This window comes from Lepidochelys olivacea (assembly GCF_965140295.1).
Source record: "Lepidochelys olivacea isolate rLepOli2 genome assembly, chromosome: 3".
In the NCBI taxonomy this organism is placed as follows: Eukaryota; Metazoa; Chordata; order Testudines; family Cheloniidae; genus Lepidochelys; species Lepidochelys olivacea.
Window position 1 is genome coordinate 107166105 of NC_140413.1, and position 20392 is coordinate 107186496.

The 20392-nt window shown below is 42.1% G+C and overlaps 1 protein-coding gene and 1 long non-coding RNA gene across 2 annotated transcripts; one reads left to right on the forward strand and one right to left on the reverse strand.

Moving 5' to 3' along the window:
• Nucleotides 1–4212: 4212 nt before the first annotated feature.
• On the reverse strand, nucleotides 4213–6609 carry CITED2 (Cbp/p300 interacting transactivator with Glu/Asp rich carboxy-terminal domain 2). Its single transcript, XM_084624619.1, has 2 exons — nucleotides 6368–6609; nucleotides 4213–5792 (listed from the first exon to the last, which is right to left on the reverse strand). The coding sequence occupies exon 2, from the start codon at nucleotides 5783–5785 to the stop codon at nucleotides 5084–5086; it is 702 nt and encodes a 233-aa protein (XP_084480745.1). The 5' UTR covers nucleotides 5786–5792; nucleotides 6368–6609; the 3' UTR covers nucleotides 4213–5083.
• Nucleotides 6610–7222: 613 nt separating this feature from the next.
• LOC311518830 lies at nucleotides 7223–20187 on the forward strand. Its single transcript, XR_014711130.1, has 3 exons — nucleotides 7223–7455; nucleotides 9575–9822; nucleotides 19668–20187. It is a non-coding gene; the product is annotated as an uncharacterized lncRNA (long non-coding RNA).
• Nucleotides 20188–20392: the final 205 nt, after the last annotated feature.

Genomic DNA, 20392 nt, shown 5'->3' on the forward strand with positions numbered 1-20392 from the left:
CACTGGTCCCTTCAGTAGTAACTAACCCTGTACCCCTATTGCATGGTAATACCTCACTCAGGAGAAATTTTGGGAGAAGAAGCCAGTGGGGAGACAGACACAGGAGGGCTATGAAACATAATGGGTATGGGTGTCCATACAGATAGATGACGGTAGCTTCTGGTCAATCTCCAAAGATACATAGGTTGCAGAATATAAACTCCTTGTCAGATCTGGGTGTGTGGAAACCAGTGTCTCTGCCAAACAAAAATTTAAATGGAAACTCCACCAATCCAGACTTGAGAGACAAGGTCAGTGAGGTAATGTCTTTTATTGGACCAACTTCTGTTGGTAAGAGAAACAAGCTGGTCCAATAAAATATATTTCCTCGCGCACCTTGTCTCTCTAATATCCTGTGACAGACACAGCTACAACTACACTGCATGCAACCAAGACTTGGGCAGTTTCCAGTCCCTATCACAGGAATAACTTAAGCAGAGGACAGTTTAACTCTTAGATTTTGTAGAATAATAAACTTTTACAAAACATGAGACTGACAGAAATATTTTCATAATTTTTTCTAATTATAATGGAAAACTTCTTTTTTAAAACAAACATTCTTCTGCAGCACTTGAAACCCAAACTCTGTAACACCGTGCTAGTGAATAAGAACAAGAAAAAGGAATTGACTCAAAAGCGATCACTGTCCATGCTGAGAGAAATATTAAAAGTAAACAAAGAGCAATCATAGTGAAAAGGAAATGTTTTCATTTTTAGTTACGTACAGTGCGGTATGTAACATAGAAAGGGAATTTGTTTACTTTTAAATACATGACATCTCACTCTGGTCCTTTTTACAGAAATAAGGCAATTTCCAAGCCAAGTAATTATATTTTGACTCCTTGTGGGTACGATTGGATACTTTTATTATTCACTTCATCCCCCAGTAGTGTGGATAATGATGCTAGGGTGCAGAATAGTTGCCGTCTTTCCACCTGAAAGTGACTGCACTTGAGAGCTTCCCTGTTTCCATATACTGTATTATACAACAGTGTTTTGGACTGCTCCTATAGAAATCTGTAGCACTGGTTCCTGACTGGGAATTTTCATGGAGTAAGGAGTGCAGTAAGCTGCATACAGTTTGTTATAACTCTTTGTCATATAAGGTTATTTTCTTCTGAGTTTTAATGTACCTCCTTTCTCCAGTTTTTATCAGTTTGTTTTCAGAATCCCTTTAATTGAACTGGTCATCTGTCATTCAGATGTATGCTTGTTATTCCACAGGTAAAAATGGTTCTGAAAAAAATATCCCTTTAAGAAAATAGCTGCTTTCCTGTTAATATGCAAACCACAAGGGGGCGCAAACACCTAATATATTCAGGGTTGAAAAGAGTTTATATTTCAAAATGACCACCCATAACAGATTAGTGGATTAATATTTTGCTCTAAAGAACCTGGCCTTTACTGATGACATCAATTTATATCCAGCCCAGGCTCTTTTACAGTTGTAAAAGTCATGGAGACTATAAACTTCACAATAGATGTCAGCCTGTTCTTGGTGTGCTCTATAGAGCACTCCATAAACAGCCGTGATGAGGTAACTGTTCTTGCAAGACCCAGCTAAGGCTGTAATGGCTTTATCAGCACCAGCAAAGTGGCCGTGCCTATATTTTTCCAACCATAAGACCCTGAAATTATTTTATTAATCAGAATCTATTTTTCTGACAAGTGTGTTTGGTGTTATGTGAAAGCTTATCCTTGATCTCCCCTGCAACTAAAGCAGTGCGTCTATTTATGGACATGGCTTAAAGAACAGTAGATCTCATGTACCATATTAGAACTTTTTGAAAAACAGCCAAAGTACAGAGGTCAGGTTTCCTGTACTATAAGCAAATTAACAGGATGCAAGACCACAAGGTTTATGAATATCTGGTAAACTAGGTCACTGTACATATTTCACTAATAATTTTGCTCAAACTACAAATTATATAAACATATCTATAAACACTACAGAAAGCCAGCTAGGACCAACTCAAGGCCTTCTACTGCTCCACATCAAATCAGTGAGAATTTTACCATTGACTTCACTTCAGAGAGAGTAGGGTCAGGCTCTAACTGTTGTTTGGTAGACAATGCTATGAAAAAGAAAATGTAGTTTGAAATGTAGCAAAAGAAATATAGTTACGACCTCCACTGTGATCTGACTCTTTGTTAGCAATTAAGTGACAATGTAGGTGATATGATTATAAATGTTCTGCAAATTTATCTGTGGTATAATCTCAAAAGTCAACACAAATTCTTTGCACTGTTTCTCTCTGGAAAAAACCAGTGCTTTTTGCAGTTCAGTCTGATCTGACATTGTCTGGAGGAACTGGAGCACAGGAGTTATGCAATAAGGTGTATGCAAATAGATTTTTCCTGTGTGCCTATAAAACTACCTATTTATGGAAAAGCTTATATGGGAGGATTTATCACTGCACACAGACTAAGTAGTAATGCTTCCACTAAGAAGAATGCATGTTTTCATCAACTTTATAAATCAAGAATCTGTAGCAGTAAACAGAAAACATAAGGGAGTAGTCTTAGGAGTCTACTGAAGAGGACTTAAATAGCAGTAAGTATCATATTCAGATAGTTTGTTTTATACCAGAAAAAAAAAAACATAAAGGAGGCTGTCAAAGCAATGTGTAGGACAAACAGCCTCAAAAATGGAAAAAGATTTATTTAGTGCCAAATTAGGCAGCAGGTATTAAGACTATATCTGCATTCTTCAAACACAAAGTTTTAGGACATTTGATAAGATATGGTTCAATGGCATTTGGTATTAAATTTAGCGTCACACAAAATTAGTGATCATGGTCTGAAACATACTGTCGTCTCTTCAGAGGCAGGTCGAAGGAAAGAATGAATGTTTCCTACCCGGAAATACTGGGGAGTAAAGGATCATTATACTACTGCCCCCGCAAACCTACACACCTGCTTGTCTCTAGTGTTATCTGTTGGTGTACTTTATGAACATTAGCCATTTTGAATAGGAGTATGATTTGTCACATAGTAACTCTAGTTACAAACTTGTTTGTGTGTAAAAAGGGTAAAGCTAAAGTATCACTTTTACCATCAGTTGTTTGGCAATACTAACCAGCTTAATTTCCCAACGGGATTCATAACACTGTAACTTACAAACACAAATACTCTACCTGGGGTTATTGTCCTCTGTTTATACACACCCATGTTCAAAATTCAACTACATAATAGTTTTGTTCTTTCCCTCACACTTGAGCTGACAACACTGAAAAAATAATTTAAAAAGAATTAGAAAGAGGATGGTGTCAGATCAGTGTCAAGCTTGGGAAGCATAGCTAAATGAGATTATAAGTATTAGGGATATGATCTTGCTGACCTTACTGAAGTAAGGATTTACATGGAAGGGATTTTGTTGGGTTTTTTTTGGGGGGGAGGGAAGGGGAGCAAAGAGGACAACAAGATTTGGCCCTTAAAAAGAACAAAATGTATATATTGCCTTATAATGAAAGGAGGTTCCCCCAAATACTGGAAAGAAATGGGTATAAATTCATTTAATTGTGAATTAGTTGGCAACCATGTCTGGGGGGGGGCGGGGAAAAATGGATTAGGGTTGTCCCACAGTAGAAAACTTATAACTGCTAGGTATTTCCTTTTCCTAAATAAGGAAAAATAGTAGATTTCAATGTGATGCATGTCTTTTAGTTTCATACAGCATCTATGTAATCCAAATAATCAAAGATGGCATAGAAAAAAAATCCCTACCACCTAATGAGTCCATCTCTTAAATAACTCTTCAACATGACATAGTAAAAATACTAAAGAAAAAAAGTCTAACATGTAAGTGAAAGAGAATTTATAAAATTACAAGTTTAATAGATAAATATAATAAATACTTTATGCATCATAATTCTGGACAACTACATTTAAAGCAACTATGCTGGCAAGTCACACACAAAAAGTTGCTTCTTGGCAACTTTATTTTTGATAAAACCACACTGACAGGCATATTACAATGGTTCTTATTAAGCTTTATGCCATAATTATGTTTAAATCCTGCTCTCCTGAGCTCAATATACATTGGTGCAATGTAATTCTACTTTGGAATGTTTTCCTGCACACCAACACAGTTTTACAGGTAGATGTTCTACTTATCAGGGGCAAGGGGAGTTCTGAAGAAAAAATTTCGTAAATGACTTCTAGAAAAACTAAAGCATTTCTTAACTTTTTATTGACATTGGCAAATTAAAATAGAATAAATTAACAATATTTTCTCAAAAAAAATGTTTTGTACAAAAATACTGTCAAAATTTCCTAAAAAGCTTTCAACACAGTAGTATCTTTTCATGTACTGAATAAACTATATTAGCACAGTGTCAAAAATGCTGAAGACAGAAACAAAATAAAAATCTGTGAAATGTTTGCCACTGACTAGTCAACATTTCATCCACACCATATTATTGTCTATACATATGGGGGAGGGGGACTGGGTAGCAGACTTTAAGTAACATTATTCTTTTCCTGATCTAGGAGGGGTTGGCCCACATCTGTTAAGCTTCCAGTTTAGCATATTTAAAAAAAAAATAGTCTGCACTGCAATGCATAGTTAAAAATGAAGCAAGATGGCAGCATTTGTGCAGTAATATCTGCCCTTCAAAGTTCATGCAACCAACTAATGCAATTTTTTCCCTGTTCACTCAGAATCTGAATGCAGTTCAAGTCATTGGAAATCATTGTTTACAAAATCCACAAGATTAAGCAATTTGCCAAGATTAGTATCTAACAGCTGAGCACTGTAGAAATTACGGACATGTTACTGTGAGGAAATTAAGAGGTGGGGGGAAACCCATAAAAAGCCAGAGTTAGCCAGAAATAATTATTACAGGAAGCGAAGTGAGTGTCAAAGCAAAAAAGAAAGAAAAAGTGGCAGCAATTATTTAAAAACAACCCCAATTTATACAAGCTCATAGTTTACTCTGTTTTCCAGATTCTCAACCTTTCAAGCACTGAAAAGCGAGATACTGTGTCTAAGGGAATGTTTTCATTCACACGGATAGAAAGTCCTTTGTTTGTTTTAAAGAAGTCAGCAGCTCACTCTGCTGGGCTGTTGTTTGCAAACGAAGTCTGTCATGAAATCAAACTCGTTCTGTCCCAACCACAGCTCAGGAAGCTCCTTGATGCGGTCCAAACCCATTTCTATGACTAAGGACATGAGCACCTCCTCATCTATGAAGTCAGTGTCTATGACATTGGGAGGCAGCATTGCTGCAGGGACATGGGGGACTGAAGGAGGCATGCCGCTGCTGCTGCTATGCTTTGGGTTGCAGTCTCTGAAATGCTGGTTTGTTCCGTTCATCGGATGATTTGCAGGGTGCAAGTCTGGCATATAGTGGTTGTGAGGATAAGGATGGTGGCTAAAATACTGGTTGTTTAGCTTCTGCAGCTGCATGCTGGCCGTTAAGGGGCCTCCTTGGCTTGCAACAGGGGGGGCCATGAACTGAGAATTATTAAATCTTGCCGTGGGAGGCATGCTGCTAGGAGGATGCCCCCCATTCACGTTCCCTGGCCCCATTGCATGTCTGATCCCGCCATTTGCGTTCATATTTCCAGCTCCATAATGTATATGCTCGCCCATCAAGGCGCTGAAGGCATGTTGCTGCTGTTGGTGATGGTGATGGGGGCTCGGAAACTGACCCATCCCCATTCGATGTGCAGGGTGGTGATGAAGCCCGCTGGTTCCATCAGGGAATCGCCCATGATTCATGGCCATCATGTGGTCTGCCATTTGCCACCTAGGAAGTTAACACACGGGAAGAGGTATTTCTTAAAATCCACAGACATTACCCACACTCTTTTACACTTACAGGAGTCCCTTAAAAAGCGAGCTCAGTAGCACCCCTCCCTCCGAGAGGGCGTGCAGCAGCGCTCCTCCACACAATACTACTGATTTCTTTGGAAGAAGTCTGCAGTCCCTGCTGCGAATCCAGAGAACTCACCCACCTTCCCATTGCAACTCCTGCACACCGAGCACCTAAAAGTATCGCGTACAACGCCCGCCTCCCAGGCGAGTGAGCCATTCTTTCCATTCCAAGCCATGGAAACCTTTCAAAAGATACCCTGCAAAGAGCAGCGAAGGAAACAAGTCCCACCTCCCCGCGTCACCAACTTTTGGAATTAAGTCCACAAGGCTTCCCGCCCCCCCCCCGCACCCATTATTTTATTTTTATAACACGCATTTTAAGGCGCTTATGGTGCACCGCGGAGAATGAGCCGTATTCTTTCTTGCGCCGTTCACATCCGGGCTGCCGCCGCACACCAAAGTATAAACAAGCAAAACAACAATCAAACCCCCCTCCATTACCCTCACCTCTCTCTCTTTGTGTTGTTGTTGCGCCAAGGGTGTTGAGGAAACCAGTCAGTAAAACTAGCCCAGCATAGAGAGGGCTTTTCTTTTTCTCTTCCCTGTGGTTACTTGAGGATACGAATGACTAATTAGCGTCGGTGCGACTGCGGCGGCGGCTACGGACGCAAAAGCTGTTTCTCGCTCCTCTGCGAGGCTCATCGACACTTGCCAACAATGCGCTGTGTTTCCCTTACCCTGCTTCGGCCACAGTTAATATAGGATTTCAGAAGGGAGGAGCAAAAGCCTCACAGGCAACCAGAAGTAAAACCTGGAGCAAGCGAGGGGGGCGGGGGAAGAAAGAAAGGGGAAAAAAAAGCCAGGCGGATCTGGAAGGAATCCAAAGAATCCTGTTCGTTCTGGTTGAGCGACACGTGTGTTTGCTGATCACTTATGCGGTGTCTTCAGATCAGCTAATGCTAGGAGCCATATCCCTGCTACACTCCTCTTATATCTCAAAGCGAGGGAGGGGGAGGGGATTACGAATCTATTGCATAGAACTGGAGGAGAGAAGACTGACAGGGAAAATAGATTCTGTATCATAATGGACACTGTTGCAGCCACTGCTAATAACAACTTAACAGGCTTCGGTTTTGTCAAATAATATGGTACTCAACTTGCACTCCCTCCCAACTCAAATCAAGCAGGCTGTTTTAAACTGCCGTCGATTTGTGGAGCAGGGCTTGTGTGTATGGTATTTCCCCCGCCCCCCCCTCCGCATGCAATTCTGCAACATTGCTTCCGATTACAAGCCTTACACTGAAAGCAACTGAACAGCCTTGCTCGTGCCTTGTTCACAGTTGCTGGGTTTCCTCGATACAGCTCCAGACACGTGAGAATTAATGCTGTGTCTACTTTTTTTTTTAGGAAGGGGTAACTCCCTCCCCCACATCCCTCGAGGTATTTCTTCCTCTGCCTCTATTTGGAGGGGGCTGTCGCACGCATAAAGCAGAGGTTGCAGGTGGCAAGGAATAGAACTGGGGATGTTTGTCTTCCATGGCACACAGAGACACAGATCCAATCCGCACTTTCGGGGTTACACTCGGCTGCTCCATGTACGTGTGCTTTTGCTAAGTTTGTGTTTACCTCTCTCGGTAGCTTTGGCATTCACACGGAGGCGACTCTGCTCTGTAAACAAATTCAGCAAGACTCATTCCCGAGATCCACCTTTTTACACATACACGGTTGTTGCTGCTGCCGCCCTTGATCTGGGAGGTGGGGGAGGAAAGAGGTGATTGCAAAGTTGCACAACCTCTCGCCTGACTGGCTTTGTCTGGTGGTGATTTGGGGCTGATTTAGAGGGATCGGGTTTGCAGGAAACGAATATAAGCGCTATTTGATACTGCTTTTTTGCTGGAAAAGAAAAAAGAAAGACATAAACATGGTAACTGCTTTGTAAATACAGTAGTCCTGTAAGCTGAGGCACATCACCATAAACCTGCCCGTCAGCACATCATCTCTAACATTCACCACTCATTTGGTACGGTGGGATGGCATGCAAACAGAACCCCACATTTCAGAAATCCTGGATTTTCAAAATGCATCTCTAGGTAAAAATCTACCAAATCTTCCCAGCTGCACTAAATTATCACACAAGAGGGAGAGGGCAAGGGGAGGACAGTTGCAAACACTGCAGTGAAGTTGAATACTGTCCTATTTTAAAGCTTATCTAGTATAAAACTCTTAAGAAGGGACACTATGTCACAGCTCACTGGGAGTGCTGAAGGCTCTGGTTCAGCTCTATGGCAGCTGTGCTTGGAGACAAAGAATGGGGCATACCCCTTGTTAGGTTCAAACAGCCATCAGTAGCAAGCAGTAATGCTTCTGTCCCCTCCACTTCCCAGTGCAAGAACAGAAGTGTGCTGTGGGCACACATGCATCTCAAAGAGTAGAACTACAGGGCACTGCTGTGACAGCACAGGGCAGGCTGTAGGTCCCTACTGGGGAAGGAGAAGTCTGACCCTCTTTTAAAGCAGTTTGACTGGCCAGGGCCTTACTTGTCTACCCTGGCCATAACCTATTTAGATGTCAGTTAAAGGTGATGCTTTTCTGCCTAAATTGCTCTGGCGGCAATGTTCCCTCTAATTTTTTCCATCCATGTGAGGAATGAATTTTGCTATGTGCACCAATATGGAGGTGATATGTGGCGGCGGTGGGGCTGAGAGGTTCGAAGTGTGGGAGGTGGCTCAGGGCTGGGGCAGACGGTTGAGGTGCTGGGGGTGTGAGGGCTCTGGCTGGGGGTGTGGCCTCTGGGGTGGGGCTGGGGATGAGGGGTTTGGAGTGCAGCCTGTCCTGGGGCTGCGGCAGGGAGAGAGCCCTCTCTTGCTCAGCACCCCAGGGCCTGGGGGAGAGTGCCTTTCCCTGCTGCAGCAGCTCTGGGGCTGTGGCCTGGAGGAGAGGTGTCTCTCCCCACTGTGTGCCTGCATGGCCCTTGATAGCCTGCTGCACAGGTGCGCAGCTTAGAGGGAACTTAGTCTGGTGGGTAATGTGAACAGTGCTATTGGAACCAACTCGGGTTCAGGATACAGATGCAACTGGAGCAGAAGATGTGCAGAGAGCAGCAGTCCTGCACACAGCGGGTAAGAACCAAGCACAGAGCTGATAAGTGAACAGAAGGAGGGGAGAGGCAGACCACTTAAAAAACAACAACAGTGAAGTGTGACAAGGATGGAGTTCCCTGGGGAAAGGGGTGGCAGGAAGCATTAAAAGATGGGAGCAAGGACATCACCAGAATAGCTTTGCTAAGGAAGTGACCTCATCATCTGGCTTGAATTTCTACAGGAATTGAATGGGGTCTCTACCATGTGATGCAATATCTGGCCTGCTGGAGAGGATAATCAGGTGTTCTCTGGCACATTTGAAGCTCTTGATTTGGGGAATATGATTTAGCCATGGTCTCCAATCTGGGCCATGAGTGATAAAAAGAGGGACAATCACCATCCTGGAGATTTTTCCCTTGATGGTAGTAGTAGTTTTGTGGGCAAAAGAATGAGTATTGAGGACATACTGTTGCTGTTTGACAATTAGGCAGTTGTGGACAATATGAGCAAGCAATTTGCTAAATACAAATCCATGGTGACACTGGTAAGACCATTTGTATTGCAATGCCTTTTCAAAGCTCAACACATATCAGTTAGGATTAACACTGCTTTGGATGCTCTTTCTTATTTTCAGTTTTACAGATTCTGGAAGCTGGCACCAGAAGTAGAGATGCCAAAGCAGATTGTGGAGAACTGGCACATGACAGCAAGAAAGATGAGTAGGCATATCACCCAATATACTATGGGCCTGAGAGGTGTTTTCAGGCATTTACATCTTATATGGTGTTGTCTTCATCAGAGGCTGCAAAGCAACTTAGTTTATGGTTCACCAGAGGGATGCATAGGATTCTACAGCAAATCGGAAAAAACCAGGAAGACAAGGTAGGGGACGGGTAATGGGGAGTACTCGGTACAAAGCATGAATCCATCAGTTTGCCAGTCCCAGTGTGAAGCACAGTTATTTAAGGCAGCATACACATTGGTGTTCTCTAGGGCCTTTTGCATAACTGAGCTGGTGCTGCCATCAGCTAATGAGAAAGTAGGGCACTGCATATGCAGGGAAGGCATGCAATGGGAATAAAAGTATGGCAGAGAAGTTCAAAAGCTGATCCAGCTACAACAGGCTCTTGGGTATAGTTGGTACCTGTGTTCAGAAGAGGAATGGAGAAATATCTGACAATGTGCTAGCACAGGAGTATGAAGATGGACCCCCCCCCAACTTGGGAGTTAAGAGTTTGAAGCAGAAGGCCATGCAGGATAGTGGGATCCTGAGTGCTTACTCCTCTCATTCCTTGCACATTAGAGCAACAGCAATAGGCATAGCAGAATGGAAAACCAAAAAGAAGAATCCAAGCAGATGCAATAAATGTTATGCACAGCTGCCTTTCCCAGACCTGCAGAAGAGCTCTGTGTAACTTGCAAGCTTGTCTCTTTAATCAATAGAAATTGGCTGAATAAAATATATTACCTCACCCACCATGCACCTCTAATTTCCTGGGACCAACAACAATGTTCAGCTCTAGACATACAATGATAGGAAGATCAGGGTATCTCTCTCACTGGGACAGTGAATTTCAGTGGGATTTGGGCATCTGACTCTCTTTGGCTCCTTTGAAAAGCCAAGCTGTACTTATTTGTGACCTTGCCAACGCAAACCATCCTGGAGTGCATTTGTGAGCATTCTATCACACATTGTACAGAGCAATGGACAAAGACTAGTTCAGAAGGACAATAGTTAGGGTTGTCTGAGGAGTCTGCCACTTTTACTTGGTTTGGTAGAAGGAGAATGTAGTAGACACAGCTGGTGCCAGCACTGCAGAGTTGGTTATAAGCCTCAGCACCAGATTCCCTGATTATCTAGCTGGAAGAAAATGACTTTGGCAAGTTTTCTAGTTTGGATATCGTCAAAGTCAGGAGGCTAGAGCTGGAGAAGCTACAGCATGCAATGCCAGGCACAAGCCTCATGTAATCACTGTTGTTCCTTCCACTGGTTCCGTAGACAAGCCAGGAGTTCCCCAGAGCCTACCATATGTCTTCCTATTTAGAGCATCCTCTCACCACAGTGAAGCTAGCTACTTAGTGAGTCTATAAACCCTGGCACATAACCAGCCAACCCTGGTGTGGGAGAGCTCCCCCAGTGGGAATCCCCTGCAGTAGTGGCATGATGCTAAAAGATTGATAGACTGATGACAAGCATCTGCAAGATGCAGAATCTGTAGTGGATAAGCCACAGTCAATTACTATGGGAGAAAGGAAAGCTAGAGAAAGAGTTATCTGCACAGGTCAGATTTTTTTCTTTGCTGGGCTTCATAGGGTAGTTAATGCCCTCTGGTGAGAGATGGTCATGAGGCCAGAGTAAAGTGACAGTGGGGAGCTAACAACACACTGCCACTAGTGAGCGGTCCCCCCATACCTAAATTACCCAGTTACATGCCAGGAACCATAGGTTTGTTCAGTGAAGAGATGTTCTAAGCTGAGGGACATGTGCCAGGAGAATGATAAATTGAGCTAGTCTCACCAGCACTTCCCCACATGCCTTCTTTCTATTTGTCTAGATGGCTCAAGTTAGTTTATATATATATATATATATATATATATATATATATAGTGGCTGTATCCTTTGCACCATAAACCTGTGTTGTCTCTTCACTCTAAGAGAATCCAGGGATAATGGGTGGTTGCCAGGATCCATTTTTTTTGTACTGTGTCCCCTTCCCCGTACACTTACTTCATAGCTGAGGGAACATAATTAACATTTTTGTTTTGTAAGCGTAATTCTATTCTAAGACATTTTCTTTTAAAATTTAAATCTGAAAATGAGACTATTCAGAACAAAGTTATTTCTCAGGTGGTTCAAGAAGATACAATAATCAAAATAATCATTAAATTTCATCTGTTTGTATTCTCTCACACCTAATCCCAGTGTGGACATCTTTAGTACATCTCTATATCTTTTGGATATTGTTATTAAATGGGACTAAATAATAGGATTGGGAACTTCTTTGGGCATTTAGGAGATTGGTAATGGCTTCTGAAGTAAGCTCAAGGTCACTGGGCTCAAATTCAGTCCAAATTAGTAGTGACGAAAAGTACTCACCAACTGATAGCCCAGTGGCCGCCATGAAATAAATTGAAGGTCTCTGTCCAGTTTCTAGTAGACAAATGTCCACATTAAAGAAACATGACAAATGGTATAAAATGCCACCTATCCTTGTTGCAAGTCTCAAACAAAAAGGTGAAAGACTGAATAGGCACAAAGATTGAACAACTCTGTCTGAGGTCACGAGGGGAGAGGAAAGAGATTTGGGGGAGCAAACAGCACATTGCTACCTAGGGGGTACCTCAATGGGTGGGCTCTTCCAAACTGAAGTTGTCTGACTGTGTACTAGGGACCTTCAGTGAGGTATCTCCACAACTAGACTGAAACATTGATGGGACATGGGAAATTTACATTGTCTCTGCCCACACTGCCTCTTCTGTGAATAAACAGAAGACTTTGATTTCCAGATATGTTAATTTAGTACCTTTCATGAGCACAGTTAAAAATATTTAAGTATGAATCTTAAACATTTTACAATGAAAAGGAAATGTCTCAAATCACCCCTAGGTTTATGTGATTTACAAAGGTTATATGAAGAGGGAGTAGAAATAATGATAGATTTAATCTAGTTTAGAGAGAGTTCTCTTGTACCTTTTAAAAACAATTTAAACTCTTTTTAAATATGATTCCTATATTCATAGATGGCTAGTTATGGTTACTTATAAAGTGTAGAGAATAGTGGCCATATACCAATGAGAGTTTCAATACTGATGTTCACCATAAATTAATCTATTGATTGTTTTAATAAATTAAACCTCTCTCCTTTACTACCTCATAATGTAAATGCTAGGATTCTCCAGAACAGAGGATGCCAAGTATGCTGAATTGTACCAGACTCTATTGTAGTTTTGTTATGTGAACAAACATTCACTGGGAGATAGACTAAGCTCAAGAAACCATAGATAAAAATGAGTTTAAATACAATTTGAACCTAGATCTCCAGCATAATTTTGGAGTCTTCCAATTTCAGCCATAATCTCACATGCTTTACTTGGTGCATAAGCATCTGTAGAATGGAGACCATATTTAGAACTGTAGTTGCTGTCTTGATTTCATAGACGAGACCACTGTGATAATCCAGTCTGACCTGCGTAACACAGGCCAAAGGACTTCACTTAATATTTTATGTATCAATACCACAACTTCTGTTTGAGCTATAGCATATCTTTTAGAAAGAGCTCCAGACTTGATTTGAAAGCTTCAGGTGACAGACAATCCACCACATCCCTCAGTAAATTGCTCCAATTGTTAATTACACTCACTGTTAAAAATGTGCGCCTAGTCTGAGTTTGTCTAGCTTCAGCTTCAAACCCAGGAATCTGCAACCTTTGGCCCATGGCCCATCAGGGAAAGCCGCTGGGGGGCCGGGATGGTTTGTTTACCTGCAGCGTCCGCAGGTTCAGCTGATCGCAGCGTCCGCAGGTTCAGCTGATCGCAGCTGTGGTTCGCCGCTCCAGGCCAATGGGGGCTGCGGGAAGCAGCGACCAGCAATTCCCTTGGCCCATGCCGCTTCCCGCAGCCCCCATTGGCCTGGAATGGTGAACCGCGGCCAGTAGGAGCTGCGATCGGCCGAACCTGTGGATGCTGCAGGTAAACAAACTGGCTCAGCCCGCCAGCAGCTTTCTCTGATGGGTCGTGTGCCAAAGGTTGCCAATCCCTGTTCTAACCATTGTATCTCCTTATGTCTTTTTCTGCTAGATTAAGGAGTTGTCTACTATCAGAATTTTTTTTTCTCCATGAAGGTACTTGTAACCATGATAAAATCACCTCTTACTTACAGCCAGTAATTACTGAGATGGCTGATGTCACACTGCCCTACTTCTGGTGGTGGTGCGCGTTCTAACTTGGGACTTGGGCTTGCTTCTCACTTTAAACTCAGACCCCTTTATACCATTCTTGTTGCTTCATCTGATAAAATATACTTCTGTGGACCTGAAGTACACAGAAATCCATCAAAACCTCCCTTTTACAAGAACGGACAACAAACACTAAAGATAGATGTCAAATTGAGAAAAAAAAGCTGGAGGTATTCTTCCAAGTTCCACACAGAAAATAAGCCCTTCTTCTGTGAATTGGTAAGAGGAAACACTACTCGTAGTAGATTGTACAGATGTTAAAAGTAAGACTGCATCTCTCTGAGCAACATTGGGCTCCTTGAGCCTAACTCTCCTTTGGTGGGCCTTGCCCATGCCCATAGACTCTGCTACGTTCCTAGAGCTTGGCTCCTTGATTGAGGGGGGAAAAATAAGTGGTGCTATCTCCTAAATGCCAGCTATTTGTGGCACCAAAATCAGATCTCACTCATAGTACATTTTCAGATCTGTGATCCTTCCTGTCCTTTCTTACATGTGGAATGAAATAGTTAACATAAAATTATCATCACTGGTCGTCTTAGTTAACACCTATCAAATGAATGGGGCAGTTCTTACTTCTCAGAGCCATTGTGGCAGGCTCTTTGCAGACTCGTGTAGACTTCTCCACATTGGTTACTGTCCGTTCACATATTTGAGGTTTTCTTTACAACTACACCAGGTAATGACTTAGGGCTTGTCTAAACTGGCATTTTACAGCGCCGCAACTTTCTCGCTCATGGGGTGTGAAAAAACACACCTCGAGCGCTGCAAGTTTCAGTGCTGTAGAGCGCCCGTGTAGACAGTGCACCAGCACTGGGAGCCGCGCTCCCAGCACTGGGAGCTATTCCCCTCCTGGAGGTGGTTTTTTTAGAGCGCTGGGACCTGTCTCCCAGCGCTCTGCTGTGACTACGCAAGCCACGTTAAAGCACTGCTGCGGCAGAACTTTAACATTGCTAGTGAAGACGTGCCCTTACTATTAAAAAATGAAGGCTGAGATTTGGAGACCAAGATAACCCCTGGAGAGAGGTACTTGGACACCATGCTGCCACATACTAGCTGGATCCAAGCCCTGGTACAGATGACCTTATAAAAGATAATCATACAGATTATCATACAGATAGTATGTATTCTTGTATTGCATAAGTGCATGCAGATGTCTTGGTGGGACATTTCTGAAAACTTCTTTGGTACAGAAAATAGAGAATTCCCTCTAATTATATCCTAGAGGTTGAACATGTGAGAAAATATTCCTGGAATAAATTAATTAATTGGTAGTTGACAAGTAATTAATTTGATGCAGACCACAGACATTATTCACTGGATAAGTTGTTAGACTGTGTTGCTATGTTCTACAAAAAAAAAAAAAAAGCAACTATTGTTCACAAAGATTTGTGGTTACACCCGTACAGGCCCCAATCTTGCAAATACTTACGCACATGACTAACAGCTCTATTATATTTTTGTAGATCATTGCACATTAGAGCCTTGCACTTCATTCCTTGCATACCACAAACTCGCATTTAAATCAATGGGACTACCTGGGAACTGACTGCTCAGCATGAGCAAGGTTAACAGAATCTGGCCCATTATGATTATGATCTAAAATGACAAAACCTGGGCAACTCAGACATAAGCATGATGTCAATCTCAGTTCTGACTTCCGTAGGCCCAGATCCTCAGCTTGTGTAAATTAGCATAGCTTCACTAACATCAATGGAGATATGCTGATATACACCAGCTGAGGCTATGGCTCAAAGATTTTTCATGTCAAATCTAAAATGTGAATGTACTTTTCTATTTACAAAACCTGCATTTTACTTTTACATGTCCATTATTACATATATGTAAAAATATTAGCCATATTAAGATGGACTGTAATAATATATTAGGATATATAAGAGAACTGTCTTTGGTATTATACTTCACTTCAGGTTTAGGTAAGTACAGACTTGCATACCCTTCTTGGATCTCACATCTTCATGTGGAGCAGTATCTTCTAATCTGCACACACAAAATTGACTTCAATGGCACTCTGCGTGGGCTCAAAATTCAGTACCTGTGTCTGCAGGATTAGGGGCTGTGTATGTAAGTAAGTAATTCCTGCTCTGTTGCTGTCACTGTGACCATGGCTGCCACTAGTGCTTCACCAGCATCCTTGCTAATTTTAAATGTTTATGTTGTATTTACATACATTGTGAAGTATTTGAATCCTTCCAATTTACTTTCGGTGATAAAGGGTTACAAGGAGAGGTGGCAGTGGTCATGGATTATGCACTGCTGACAGTTGCAGAATTAGTTACATTTTCCCCTTTGATTTGATTCTGTTTTTCTTCTAAATTAAATAATTATAATGCGTATACAATGTGTGTAATGACAAAAACATTCACGCAAGGACTATCAGGAATATGTTGTGGTTCAGGGGAATTTATAAGCTTTGAGCCTTCTTATTTTGTTCAGTCAGAATTTTGTGAGACTCTTTCACACACATTTCCCCCTGATTTGATTTCCTTTTACAATTATAACCCCTGGGAAAGGGAAAACATCCCAGTCTGACCAATCTTTTCAGAAGCCCTTTAGTACATATCTTTAGTTACAGGTTGGTAATAATTTTTATTGCAAACCCTTAGGTTTCAGGCTTTGTAACTCAGGCCAGCTTTCAACTCAACACTCCCCCACTGTCTCCCTAAGGCATTTGAGATAAGATAAATTGTCCTGGTTTTTTGTCATAAGAGTTAATCTTATCTGGGTAGGGCATTCTCAGTTCAGAAGCTACATGTCTGTGGATCTCCCTTCCTGAACATATCCAGAGGAGACTTGCTGTTACAACCATCAAGACTTGTTCTAAGGCAGGGATGGGCAAACTTTTTGGCCCGAGGGCCACATCTGGGTATGGAAATTATATGGCGGGCCATGAATGCTCAAAAAATTGGGGTTGGGGTATGGGAGGGAGTGAGGGCTGTGGTTGGAGGTGCAGGCTCTGGGGTGGGGCCAGAAATGAGGAGTTCAGGTGCTGGAGGGGGCTCTGGGCTGGGGCAGAGGGTTGGGCTACAAGGGGGAAGTGAGGGCTCCAACTAGGGGTGCGAGCTCTGGGGTGAGGCTGGCGATGAGGAGTTTTGGGTGCAAGAGGGTGCTCCTGGCTGGGACCAAGGGGTTCAGAGGGCGGGAGGGGGATCAAGGCTGGGGCAGAAGGTTGGGGTGTGGGAGGAGGTCGGGGTGCAGGCTCCAGGCAGCGCTTACCTCAAGCAGCTCCTGGAAGCAGCAGCATGTTCCCCCACCAACTCCTATGCGGCAGCATGGCCAAGTGACTCTGCACGCTGCCCTGTCTGCAGGCGCCGCCCCTGCAGCTCCCATTGGCTGTGGTTCCCAGCCAATGGGAACTGTGGGGGCAGTGCTTGGCTTGGGGGCAGTGTGCACAGCCTCCTGGCTACCCCTCTGTATAGGAGCTGGAGGGGGGACATGCACACGTGGAGTGGGGCAAGCCCCAGACCCCACTCTCCGACTGGAGTGCAAGAGCGTGGCAAGCCCCAGACCCTGCTTCTCCGCGGGAGCTCGAGTGCTAGATTAAAACGTCTGGTGGGCCGGACGCGGCCGACCCCTGTTCTAAGACCTTTCCATTTGAATTGTGTCCTTTGGGAAACCTCACTTTTTTACTTTCTTTTCCTTTTGGATAACTTTTGTGGGTGCCTATTTTCATTTTTGACAGTGGCTGGTTCTTGGGCCATTGTGTCTAGAAGCAGTACAATGGGTCCAGATAGATTTTAACTGTTGGCTGTTTAACTGTTGGAATATGTACAGTAACACAGATGAGCCCTCTGGGAAACAACTAAGTAATTATATTTTAAAAATTAATGTCTAAAATATAAAATTACTCATACTTTCTAAAATTATTTTTAAACTTAAATTTTGTTAATAACAATAGCTTAGAAACCTAAAATTAAAACCTGTTTTCTAATCAAATATATGTTAGACAATTGTGCAATTTTGTAACTTTAACTTTTAGGCAAGCTGAGCAGGTTGTATTGTCCACGTACGTCAGATTAATTATATCATACTCATGCACTAATAATAGTAAATAATAAAATAATAATAATACTTAATATTTACTTAAAGTAGCACCTTATGGCTTCAAAGCACAATACCAACATTAACTAATTACTCTAGAAAGCAGCATGCATTCTTTTCTACTTACTTTCTAAAGGAGAAGCGTTTGATATATTTAAATAACTATTGTGTAATCAGAAAAGTAAATTAGAGTTATATAATGACTTATGCCACTTGTTATAGCAAGGGACTGGGAGTCAGGTGGGCTTTTTTCCCAACTCTGCCAGTGACATATAAGTCAATAGGAGTTGGACATCTGATTTCCTTATGCACTTTTGAAAACTCCATCCCCTCAGTCTCAAATGCACCTCATCTTCTCTGTCTGTAAAATGGGATAATAACATGTTCTCACTTCTGTAAAGTGCCTGGAGGTTCTTGGATGAAAGACACTACATTAGTTTGAGTTATTGTTATTATTATATGTAGTTGTTGTCATACAATTATTAAGACTATGCTGGTTCCTTGTTTTTATTTAAGATCATGTGTGAAATCCTGGCCCAGCTGAAGATAATGGGAGTTTTGTTATTGACTACAATGGAGCTAGGATTTTGTCCTATATATATATTTAAACCTATACTACAATACATTTCCAGCTCCCTACCCTTGACCGCAGTTCCTTTCCACACTCCCAAACAGCAGAATTAATGGATGGATGTGAGGGCAAACAGCAGAATTAAACACTGATATCTACTCTTACCCTTCTGTATGTCCCAAATATCCCAGCTCCAAGACCCTTACAAATTACCCCTGCAAAAATGATCCTTTTGGAGCCCCTGCTTCCTCTCAACTCCAGGATAAAGTATCCTTGCAAACTCTCAATCTTCACTGTCTATGCTCAGTAAGATCACTGCAATTTTCTTTCCAAATTACCCATTTCCTGCGGTTTACCTGCAACTCCCCATTAGAAAAATATCCTTGATACAGCAAACAGTAGCAGCCTAACAAATTATCCATGTTCTTCAACAGCAGCTCCCCCCGCCCACACCCCTGTCCCCACCCTTCTGCTGCCTTCCAAACAAACTCTCCCAAAATTAATCCCAGGACATCCTCACCAACCAGTTTGCCCACTCACTAAGCAAATAGTCCCCCCCAATAACTCCCTCATAGCTTGCTCTGGGATGTGAATGTGTGTTGGTGGAGGGGAGGGAAGCCTTGTGTGAGAGCCCTCACATCCATCTGAAGTTGTCTTAGAGATAGTCTCAAGGAATTTTAGTGAAAGATGTTCTCAGAGGAGCATCACTGACTCACTTCTCTATCTGCCATGGAGTCCTACCTAACCCACCCTGGATGAGGATGGTAGTAAATCTGGTAGGGTAAGACTTGTTATTAATACACTAATAAGCATTTATGTAAAGCTTTTAATCTTCCACAGGCTTTACAAACATTAATTGCTCAATAATTTCATTTACAGATTTTCTAAAGGTCTTCATATTTGAGAAGAAAACTTCTGTCAGCTAATAATGTTTTATTAACACTTCAATCATTATCTTAAATGTATAACTTGTCAAGGGCAGTTGATTCCTCACAGAATACTTATGATGGGCTTGCAGAATAAAAACAAACAAACAGCTCTGTGACTGTAGCAGGCTTAAATTGAATTTATGCTATTTTTACCCTAATACTAGGTTTGTTCTTGCTCATGTATAGCCTTGGTTTATTTTTGTTTCGCACAGTGCTCAGGGATTTGATTTCAGGAAGGAAAACAAACAGCTAAAAGGACATCTGAAGTTCAGTCACACATCTTTTGCCTAAACATAGGAACTGCTATGACAGAACAGGCTAGTGACCCATTTAGTCCAGTGGATCCGGCCTCCAAGTAGTGGTCTACATTAACTACTTCTCATGAAGACTTATAATGCACCTGCCAATTGAACGATATTATACCATGGATGAATGGGAAGAATTTTTTCCTGGTCCCATAGTTCAGAAGACAAACCACCCAAGATAAAGCAGCCAGCCAGTTATCTATACAGTGGTGGAGATATATGTTGGAGGGGATTTCTATCTTAATCCAGCTGGCATTCAGTTTTGGCCTCAAAACAGGAAGATGAATAGCTGTTGTCAATTTTATCTTTCTATAACTGCAGATGCTGGGCCAGATCCCTAGCTGGTGATCAAATCAGCATTGCTCCGTGGACTTTGAAGGACCTACACCAATCTACACCAGCTACAGATTTGGCCTGCTCTTTTTTGCATGTGGCTAATCCATTTGTGAATTAAACTAAGCTATTTGCATCAATAACATTCTGACAGTGAGTTTCACAGATTAATTATACATTGCAGAGATAAAATGTATCCTTTTGAATAGCCCCTTATTATTAAGGGACAAGATAAAATAAGAATGTCACATGGTCTTCTCTCTTCCATCCTTCATTGTATGTGTATATATAAAATTGTA

Excerpts from the sequence above, each read along its gene's own strand:
- CITED2 (XM_084624619.1), bottom strand. The coding sequence starts at position 5,785 with ATGGCAGACCACATGATGGCCATGAATCATGGGCGATTCCCTGATGGA.